Source organism: Pygoscelis adeliae, unplaced genomic scaffold, assembly GCF_000699105.1.
Source record: "Pygoscelis adeliae isolate BGI_AS28 unplaced genomic scaffold, ASM69910v1 Scaffold286, whole genome shotgun sequence".
NCBI lineage: Eukaryota > Metazoa > Chordata > Aves > Sphenisciformes > Spheniscidae > Pygoscelis > Pygoscelis adeliae.
Window position 1 is genome coordinate 442868 of NW_008825076.1, and position 10904 is coordinate 453771.

Consider the following 10904-nt stretch of genomic DNA (forward strand, 5'->3'; position numbering starts at 1 on the left):
TGCGGGCCCCGGGGCCGCTCCCCGCCGGCCAGAGCTCCCCAGCGAGGCGAAAGCCGGAGCAGTTGCGGAATTACCTGGCCAGAGCTAAGGGAGCCGCACAGCAGGGTCCAGGCAAGCGCAGCTGGCGCCTGCGGCGGGGTGGGAGCGGGGCCCGAGAGGTGTGCTGGCTGTAGCCTGAACTTAAATGCCAACGGAGGGCCTAAGTGCTAATACAGGGTGAATTTTTAGGGGTTTTTGGTTGGTTTGTTTTTTGAGAGGACAGAAAGCTATATCCCACAGGAGTTCAGCTGGCGATGCCTGACCTCTCTGTATGGAATTTGTAATAAAAAAGATGGTTGCTCCCAGGCTTGCCTCGTTAAAAAGGGTTCAACAGGGAGTGCTGGGGAGGGGGGAAAAATGACACGTTTAACCCCACTGATAACGGACGCAGAGTTAGATTGCAAAACGGGCTCAGCGTCCTGCTGGGGACTGAGCCCAGGCTGGAGGGTCCCTGTGAGCTCGGTGGGCTCTGCTCTCTTCTCTTGGCTGTAACCTGTGTTTTCAGCCAGGAGAGGGAGTCAAAGATAGTTGGACAAAGAGCAGGAATCCCAGGAGCCCGCAGTGGAAAACAAGGCCCTTCTGCAGCACCTGAGATTCAGCTCCGATTTATTTCTCTTCCAAGGTTTCATTCTTCCTAAGTGGAAGACGTTTCAGTGACACCGTGCCTGGCAAGAGATATGCCAGCATGGAAACAAACTCAGTGTGCCACAGGTGTTTACCTGCAGAGAGACATATCAGAGAAGGGGAGTACATTGATTCAAGCCCATGCTGATGTTCCAGTCCAGCCCTGCTTTGGGCCCAGCCAACTCGGAGTTGGGTGCAACCTGGCAAGCTGGTGCCCTAAGCTGGGACCAGTTTGGATCTGTGTGAATTAGACCTGTTTGTGATGTTGCTCCATGCCCTTTCCAGTAGATCGTGGGATAAATGAGGTTGGAAGGGACCTCAGGAGGAGAAGAGACCTTGCATTGCTCCCATTTCCATTCATAGAGCTCCTGGGCACAGAGACCTGCAGCACGAGCGTGGGAGAAGCAGCCAGGTGGGACCTGGAGTCCCGGGGCAGAGGTAAGAGCCTGAAGCCGGCAGCTGCAGACACAGTTTGGAGGGAGGGAGAAGGTGTGTGTTGGGAGGATGGGTCTGTGGCCTCACAGCTGAAGGGATGAAGGAGGTTTCTGGGTGCACCTGATCCAGCTAATTGCTGAAATTAGCAGGGAGGCAGGGACTGATCTGAGAAAAGGCTTCAAAACACCAAACAGCTGGGAAATACTGGAGCTGCAAACAGGCATTTATGCTACAGGTTGCAAAATCTGGCTGGAATTTGCACCCCTCAAACAAGGGAGGAAAATTTAGCAGGGAGGTAGCAGTTCCAGACCTGACTGGTCTGCAACAGGGTGTTAGGAGTAAGCAGGGAGGTTTGAAAGGAGTGACGTGTGAAGGAAGCTCTGTTTTAGGGGACAAGAAGGGCAGGAAACAAGTGAGAATCGGTAGCGATCACACTGAGAGAGATGTGAAAAAGGATATTAAAATAAGAGCAAGAGCCTTAGGCAGATGAGAGAGAGTAAGGAAGGAAAGTAGAAGTGAGAATACTGCATAGTGAAGAAGGACTGGCAGTGAAATATCATTTGGGGATGGTTCCCAAACGAAGTAACTACCTTACCTCAGTTTTTCTTATGTGGGGAATGTTGAACTCAGGGGGAGCGGTGGGCGGTGAATGGAAGTGAGGGGTTCAAGTACCAAGCCAAGTTGTAGGGGCAGTTTTAAAGTACTGGCACATGAAATCACAGGAACGGTAGCAAGAGTTTCTGTAAATTGCTCTACCTGCCGTTGGCATCCTGTGACTAGAAACCAGTAAAGGCAGAACCTGTCTATAAGGAAGTAAAAGCTGAAAACAAACATCCAGGCACTGACAGTCCTCCCCTAGCTGGAGGGTTTTGTCCTTATCCATAGCTGCAGGAGGGAGAAGGACATGCTGCACCACATGCATGCAACCCTCCCCAGCCGAGAGATGAACTGCACCAGCTCTGCCACTTCATCAGCTTCAAATCTACAGTATTTGCAGGAGCTTTAGTCAGGAGTTGTGTTGCCTGACCTTGGGAGCCAGACCTGGAGCCCCATGGGGAATTCAGCCCTTCTCATGTTCATCTCTCCTATCACATGCGATTCATACCTTTCTCAGCTCTGCTCCTGGGTGCTCCCGCGCCCTGCCGTTGTGTTATAAATGAATGGCTGTTGGTGTTGGTTGATATTTAATGAAGTCCATGTAATACTCTTCACTTATTTACTTATCCGAACAGTCTTAATACCCAGCCTGGGAAAGTTATCTTGGCTTCTTTAAGCTTTTCCATCATTAGCAATAAACATTTTACAGTCTTGGCAAGCTGAGGCTGAAAAGAGAGCATGACTTCAAACAGCATTGCTCACAGAGAAGGCTTTAAACTGATATTAAATCACTAAACTGTGCAAACATAACAGTCCTGTAATAAAGATAATCTATGCGCAGTTCAGGCTAAGAGGGGCTCTGGTCCTTGGGGTGCAGGCGGAACCTCTGGGCCCCACAAATTACACAACCCTTTTGGGCAGCTCAGCATCAGAGCAGAGAGCCACTAGTCCTGCAGTGCTGGGCGAGGTCTGCCCGCGCTTGGGGTTGTGTTGCATCTCAAGCCGGAGCTTCTTCTATCGCACCAGTCCAGCAGCACGGAAAGGGCTGTAGGGGAACGGCAGCCCCTACTAATCCCCCCAGGCAGGGACACACCAGGCTGCTGTAAACCTGCTCCAGACATGGTGCCTGGCCTGTGGGGCGCTTGGCTGTGATACAGTCCAACAGCTATTCCTCTGCGCTCAAATGGTGAAGTGACTAAGGAAATACACCCTAAATTACCATAAATATTCGTGGTCTCGAAGCCTGGAAGTGTACATCCTCCAGGACAGGCTTCCATGCCTGCTCTCACCCTGCACGTCGTGGTGTGAGGAGGGGATCTCACAGATGACAACCTCAGGTGTGAGAAGCAGATGCTGTGCTGCCGAGGACTGACCCTGCTCTGCACATGCTCTCCCCACACACGTATGGCAGGCCAGACCCACATGCAAAGCTATGGAAACAGGCACTAATATGCAAATGCACACAAATCTGTAGCATCTGCTGCCGAAGCAGCTGTACGCAGGCAGGCACCCCCCACCCAGGCATATAAAGTCATGCTAACGTGCAGTTAGACCACTGGGAAGCCAAGTGGGTGGTGCAACACAGGCACGCAGCCATACCCAGCCCAGGATTTGAGAGAAGACTTCCCCTCTCCTTGGCTTTACTAGCTTCAAGACCAGCAATGTTTTTGCAAAAGCTTGGCAAGGAATGTGCTTGGCAGGACCTCTGAATGTTTTAAATATTACGGGATTCCTGTAGTTTAACTTCATAGAATCATAGAATAGTTTGGGTTGGAAGGGACCTTTAAAGGTCATCTAGTCCAACCCCCAGTTCACTCTGAACTGAGACAGTGTTTTCCCAGTCTTTCATCATGTTTCGCGGTGCCCTTGCACACTGGAAGGAAAGCAGCTGTCTCTGTGGTAGGACGGGTCCCTGCCAGGATTAGCCCTCGTGGGGGGCTGTGAAGGTGCTGCTTAGGGACCTGTGCTCCTTGCCGGCCCTTTCATGGCAACGGCTGCAGCGCTCCTGAGTGTGTTAGAGTTGTAGAAGCACTGGGGTTTGCTCCTGCGGGAACCCGGTTGGTAAATGGTGTAGGATACTTTCCAGGGGCAGAATGAGGGAAGCACTGCTGCTCCCTGGGTTGGACTGGGTGCTTTTGCTCTTGGGGCTTTCAGACTGGTGCCCATCACAAGCCCTTATAGCAGTGGGAAGGAGTCAAGCAGGGTTGGGTGTTGGAGTAACCCCTAAGCAATATCTCCGGCACTTGCACAGCCTTGGGGTGAAGGAATGCAGCTGTGTGGTGGGCTGTGAGGAGAGGAGCTGCACGGAGGTAATAGTAGCATTTCAATGACAATGTAAGAGCCTGCAGTGCTGGAGCTGTCTCCACTGCCTCCTCCATGGGCATGCAGCACAGCAGATCTCCAGTGTGCTCTCCCAGGTGAGAAGATGCCACTCTTATCCCACACCTTAAGGTAATTTTAAGAGAGGGCTAAAAACCACCCAGAAATGAGGATCCCAGTCGTTGTCTTTCATCTGTACCAGAAGTGCTGTAGTCCAGAGTCAGAGATTCTGGGTCTGGTATTAAGGTTTCTCTTTGCTGCTTCTGCCTCAAGCTTTTTTCTTAGTTGCTTGCCATCTTAGCTGGTGCATGAGCTGGTGACCTCCACATCTCTTTAGGTGGACCTTTAAGGCTTTGCATCCTCTGCAAATCGGCTCTGAGTGGTTCCTAGGATATGCATGAACCAGTGCGCTCCATGTCAGTAGTTGATGGTAATACTAACCCATGGGCAGGATTAATTAATAGGTGTTTTTAAGGCACAGTGAGGTTTTGGAGCGTCCTGGAGAAGAACAGAGAAGTGTATTATTGAGTTACTTTATTGTAATGATTTTCCCAGTCAGTGAGGGGGAACAGGTCATGTTCCAGCCGGTGCTAACACCTAGGTTGGCAGCTGCGGTGAGGAATTCCTGTCTGGCTCACGATGCTTTCTGCTGTGGGTGTCTATCCAGGCATGTCCTTCAGGCAGCTCTTGTACTGCTTATTGCACCCATGGCAGTTTCTAGGAGGAGGTAGGGAATCACAACAGCTCCCCCAGACCAGAGTCATCTGGTGTGGGGTCCCCCAGGCTCAGAAGGGCTCCCTGGTCTTTGTGTGTCCATGGGGTTACAAGGGACTGCAGGTCCCAGCCAGGCAGAGCTGCCAGACATGAGGGACTGAAACGGAGCATGGCCTGCAGAGCCCAGTGGTCTGTGTAACTCATATCTTCTTCTGCGGCTGATCTCCCAAGTTAGGGGTGGCCTCAGGCCTCTGAAAGCTGATGAAGCAGCCACGGTCAGGCAAGCCTGGCATCACTCCGGATCCAAAGCCAGAGTTGGCCTTGGAAATACAGTTCCCAAACCACCTTCCTTCCCAAGACCCAGGTTAGACTCAGAGCTCTTCTCCCCCTGGGCTTGAACTGGGAGCACTCTGTTGACCCCAGCAGCCTCTTCTCTCTTACACAGGACACTGAACTGAAGGACGTGACTGTAGTCTTGTTTGTGCCGAGCTCTCCTGCTCGCTCCACACCTAACAAAGCTGACAGTATATTGCCATTTTTATTGGCCTGGCTGGCAATTTTTCAGGTGCTAGGTGTGTTTATGATTATCAGGGTCACACCTCAATTAGGAATGGGGAGAGGGACTTTTAACATACCCACACCTTACCCTTCCTCCTCCAGCCTCTCCGAGTGGAAAGGGATTGTGCAGTGCATGGCCTGAATTCCCAAATTGGTTGGTGATATTTGCACTCAGCCTTGAGGGAACTGGCCAGCCTGGCACACAGAATTGCCTGGCTCAGCAGTGCCACGTTGCTGAGCTGTCCCTGCTGCCTCTTGTTCATGACTATCTGTGCCTGTGTGCGCACTTGCAAGTTTAATAGCAGCAATAGTTGCTTTTGTCAGAAGTGATATGCAGGCCATAAAACTTGTTTGCCGTTCTTTTTTTTCCCCCTGCTGAGATGTGAAAGCTGTAGAAAAGGCTCCAAAGCCTGCTAGCTATTTCAGATGAAGGTTACGTAAGGAATATGAAAAGAATGCATTTCATAGTGACCAGAGGACCTAAAAATACCACTTTCACGGATCTTTGCTTGGACATTGTGAAAAGATTTCGTAGCTGGAGATAGTGCTCTCCAGGAAATCATCCTTAGTCTAGGTTGCAAACACAGAAGAGGACAGTAAAAAGCTCTCGTGTCCAAAAACAACATAAGGAAGTTGTGTCTTAAAGGCCGATACTAGCTGTCCTTACAGCAGCCATCTCCTGTGACATGGGACATTGCCTGTAGGCTCCAGGGAGCCCAGCAGGATAAAACACAGCCCACGAGTGGCAAGACCAGTGTCTCAGGGTGATTCCAGGCTGGAGTGACAGAAGAATTGAGGGTTGGGATCGAGGACGCCACTTAAGGACAAGGTTGTCTCTGGACAGTTTGTGGGTTTTTTTCCAAGTGAGCTGAATCCAGCAATAAGAAACCTCCTGTAGGGACTGCACTGATTTAAGATTAACCAGGTAAAGGGCAACCTCGATAGAGCAGTTCATGGGAAGGAATCCAGGAGAATTTATTGCTTCAAAGATTTGATATTACATATATGGAGTTTTTAGGGCATATACCCAGGTAAAACCAACCGTGCATCACAGGGTTCCTGTGGCAGGCAGAGGAGTCCTGTTTTTTTTTCCACATTAAAGAGAAGGAACTAACTCCTCTTCCTTCTCTTGACTGGACTAACCACTCAGTCGCTGTGTGTGTGCTGAGATAACGCATGTCCTGCAACTGCCTTTGCTGACCTTGTTCAGGCATTCAGCGATGGCGCTGGGGCTCTGGATCATCACGGGTGCACACGTATTGAGGGCATGTTATGCGAGGTCTGTCCTATTCCCCCGAGTCCTTGGCCCCAGATTGGAGGCAGGCTCTAAGTGCTGTCTCCACACAGTCCTCAAACGCAGCTCTGAATCTCATCCCTACATCTCATACCTGCTGACGGTTTTCACCAGCATGACTGTCACTGGGAGGATGTGCAAGTGGGATGGAAAATCAGGCTGCTTTTCATCCCTCATACCTGGGATGAGATTGCCCGCCTCATTTCACACCAGGGGCGGGAGATGGGGGAACTTGAGGGGCATCTGCTGCAGATCAGAGCTGAAAATGCTGGATGTTGTTCCTCCCCAGATATCTAATCTTTACAGCCATCTAGACCTCTCTCCCCTCTTTCCGTTATCTTCCTGGGCATGCTACAGCTGAGAGCAGGCCCCCATGATCAGAAGAGCAGGTCATTAAGAGCCTTCTCTAATTGTCAGTGTATTTATTTCTTCACCTTTACAACCAGTGACAAATTGACTTTCACTTTATTGTCTTATTGTGCCCTGTAGGCTCAGTCTGCCTTTGGCTGCACCTGCGCAGTGCGTTGGCTGTGTGTGAACCACAGCAGAATCATCACCCCAAAGTGCTCAGAAATTACCTTTGAAATACAAGAGGGACTTAAAAATGAACATGTTCGAAATGCTAACAACACATTTTGGCTTCCTTTGCTTGGCTTTTGGAGCGTGGTTACTTCAGGTCTTTAGTCTCTCTGGAATCATGAAAGCAAATATTTATTCTTCATGTTTGTTTTTCTTTTAATGAAAATTGGGATTGTCATTCAATGTTATTATTCCAGCACACGTGGCTTCAGGACAGACATCAGCTAACATGAGGCTTGCCAGGAAATAGTGACAGCTGGCGACAGCATCAAACACTTGTTTGGACTTTTTCCTCAATACACATATGCTTTGTGCTCAGACCAACAAGGAGGTGAGCCCCTTGATTTAAAATAAATCCTCCCAGAAGAAAGAAATCCATCTGTCTGGGAAAAGTTAGAAAATATTTTTGCATTTATTATTTTTTTTTTATGAATACAAACTCTGGTGAAGAAATATTCCTCCATTTCCATTGGAAGGCAGTAACCAGCAAAAATTAATGTACAGTATCAAGGAATGCTTGGTGCAAATGGACCAACAAGGATTCCCCACAGAGTATCTCTACGTACAGGAAAAAAGGTTGCTGCAGTTGGAAAAGACAGCCTGGTTATTATGGGGTTTTTTGCATTTAATCTCCCAATTATAAATAATCAATGTGATTTACAAAATAATTTACAGAAAATGATTGGATTCATCATTGCAATAAATTACTCGGTACAATGCCACCAGTGTTGAGAGATAATACAATACTTCTGACACCGTCAGCGCGAGGCGAGGTGTTTCATTTTTGCATTGGAAATCACGGGACAGACCTGCAGCTCTTCTGGCTGGGCTGGCTCAGGTTCGTCCCCGCCAGGAACCCCTCGGCAGCCGTGGTTCCATCAGCTTCATCTTCCCGAGAGGCCAGCGCCCCACCTAGTCTATGGTTAGTTAGAGCTGCTATTGCCTTGCGCTGCCAAAAATGACTCAGGCCTGAAGTTGTGCAGGGCTCTGCGAACTCCAGCCCTGCCGGCAGCCGGAGAGGCAAGTGCTGGGCGCAGGAGGGCTCCTTTCCTGGTTTCAGCTGTAAACCAAAGGTTAGATCTGCGTGGTTTTGGCACAGGCAGGCACAGAGAAACAGGGACTGTGGTAGGGAGGGAGCAGGGCAGGTGGGTGCAGACCCAAGGCTGGGGCAGACCCAAGGGGCTTGGGCAAGACAGGGTCTTTCCTTGACCTCTGTTGTTCTTCTCTGCAGGACTCAAAGCATTGTGGTTTTGAGGTTGCTGCCCTCAAACCCTCTGAGGTCTGAAGGAGTAATAATGAATTCTTACCGTGTTATGAAGACCTATAAATCTGTTACCAGCCACTCGCTCTAAGCTGAAGGAGTGGCACTGGACTGGACAAGTAGATTATATGGCATATCTTAGGATTAAAGCTGGGTCTGAACTGAGGTCCTGGGTCATGACGCTCCCAGCGCTTGGACAGCCCAACACCTTGGTCCAACCTGTGAGGCTCGGGCTCTTCTTGCCCTGACAGATCTCTCACCTTCATACATTCTTCCCGCCTGCTTCCTTCCAAACAGGCATCCAGTGGTCTTCTTCTGACCACTGAGAAGCAGTAGTGGGGCCAGTGATATTTTGGGCATTGCTGTCCACAGCCAGCCTGTGCAGGAGTGACCCCATCCCATTAGCTGAAATCTCCTGAATCCCATGGTCCCCCAACTTCCCAGTCCAGGTAGCGAGGAGGCAGTAGTGGTGTAAGGGAAGGATTTGGCAGTGGTTGCCTCTCTGAGCTCTGTGGTGGGAGGGCAGTCCTGGCACGAAAATAGCAAAACCTGTCAAAAGGCAGAAGGATCCAAATAGTGGAGAATCCTGGTGGGCCAGACTTTGCCCCAGTATCAGCTGAACAGATTTGTTAGACCTGGCTGGGGGGGTTAGTTTGCTGGAGGGTGACACCATGCAAAGACCTGGGACTAGCCAAGGCTGAGGAGCGGTTCTGCCAGTGCTGCCTGGGCAAAACCGTATGCTTCACCTGCTGCGATGCTCCTGGGGGAGCTTCCATCTCCATCAAGTTTGGCTGGACTGGGGACTGTCTGGGGAGCTGGCATGGCTGTGGGAGGGAAGCCCTCCATTCACACACCACAGTGAATCACTTGTTCTCAGGGTCTGGTGTGTGCTAAAGCAATGCTGAGAGGTGGCAATGGGGGAACAGCCAGCTGCGCTGTCCCCAGTCGGTCACTGCAACCTCCCCACGGAGGGAGGCAGAAATCTGGCCCTTCTTACAAGGACTGAGGGTTTCAGTAAGGCTTCAACCTTAGTTCTGGGACTGGGGGCTGCCCATGGCACATGCTGTCCATAGCTGCAGGAAGACAGCTTTTGGTGGTGGTGGACTAGTCCAATAAGCAAGTCCGTGTGTTTGCGCCCAAGGACCTCTGGATGGCTTCTCTTTTCACAGTGGCAGAGTCAATTCGGGCTTTTCTCCCACACGGTCTTGTAAACGAGGCCAGCTGGTCTGCAGATTGCTAGATGACCTCCTGTTTCGTGATGGCGGGTTGCGGGATGGAGGTGGGCTGTTTTGCCACGGTTGCAATGGCTCCGGGCAGCAGCTTGTATTGCTCTGGTCCTGAGCCCGCAGGTGGAGATGGCTGTGGGGTTTCTGGAGTAGCTACAGAGAGAGAAAGAAAATTAGAAGACTTGACAGCACTGGGATCTGTCCTCAGTCGTGCCAGGTGCAGGTGTGAGCAAAGCAAAGGCTCTGTAGCTCCTAATGGCTTGTGTGTTTGCTGCAAGGCAGCCTGGACACACATGTACGGTTAGATGCCCTGGAAGTGCCACAGTAACAAACATCGAATGAGGGGAGCTACTGGCATTTTGACCTGTACTGGCCACTTTTTTGGTCAGCTGAGGTCATCTCAGCCCAAATTGCCAAGTGGTGGGTCCATGTGGTGGCCCTATGTGGTGGACCAGATTCTCCTGTGTTTTTGCGGCGGGCAAAGTGAGATGTGTCTGAACCATTCAAAGGAAGGGGAGCCGTTCCGCTGATTTCAGTAGGCACTGGATGGGATCATTCATCCCTAAATTTAAGGGCCATGTGAAAGTTACAAGTCTGCCAGGGAACATCTCGTTGAATCAGTTAGTTTAGCCCAATCTAATCTAACCCACCTCTCTGTTTGTCTTTCCCTCCTTTCTGCATAGGAATTGCTCACACACTCATTATCAGAGACTCTGTCTCACGTGGCAATTTCTTTGCAAGGTAGAAACTACCTCCACAGGCATGCTGGAAAGCTCTCGGTTTCTCCTGAGAGCTCTCTGTCTCTCTGGCAATACTCACACATCTGCCCATTGTGCATCTGAGGAGGCATTGTGTTGGCCACAATGACGTTTGTTCCCAGGTTCTCCTGGATCAGATGAGGGTGCAGGGGGTGGTGAGCATGCGGCGTTTCACTTGATGAGCCTAAAAATGCGCATATGACATTAATTGCCACGATGACAGAAGGAGACAGTTCAGATGGGCAGACCCACTGCACCAAAATGTCCAAGGCTTTGTGCATGTCAGCTTGTGCATATGTGATTGGAGCGCACCCTTCCCATTTTCCTCCACGGATGCCTTGGGCTCACTAACCCGTGCCTGCTGCCTGCATTTCCTCTTATACAGGATTATATTCCTCTCCTCCTGAGTCACACCTCCACGTAAAGAATAGCACGGTGGCAACTTCTCACTTTGTTTTGTCCCATTGGATGCTCCCAGTAGAAAATCTGGGACACTCTTT

General features: G+C 50.4%; 1 protein-coding gene across 2 annotated transcripts in view; it reads right to left on the reverse strand.

Moving 5' to 3' along the window:
- Window positions 1-9280: 9280 nt before the first annotated feature.
- The window catches only part of HNF4A (hepatocyte nuclear factor 4, alpha), a 17868-nt gene continuing 16244 nt past the window's right edge, over window positions 9281-10904 (reverse strand). The window contains exons 9-10 of one of the 2 annotated variants that reach the window (XM_009326717.1): window positions 10466-10588; window positions 9281-9799 (exon numbers count right to left, since the gene is read on the reverse strand). In XM_009326717.1, coding sequence (XP_009324992.1) covers window positions 9657-9799; window positions 10466-10588 — 266 coding nt within the window. In that variant the 3' untranslated portion in view covers window positions 9281-9656. Of the gene's footprint in view, window positions 9808-10440; window positions 10589-10904 lie in introns of both variants that reach the window. The other variant, XM_009326716.1, reaches the window with a different exon arrangement.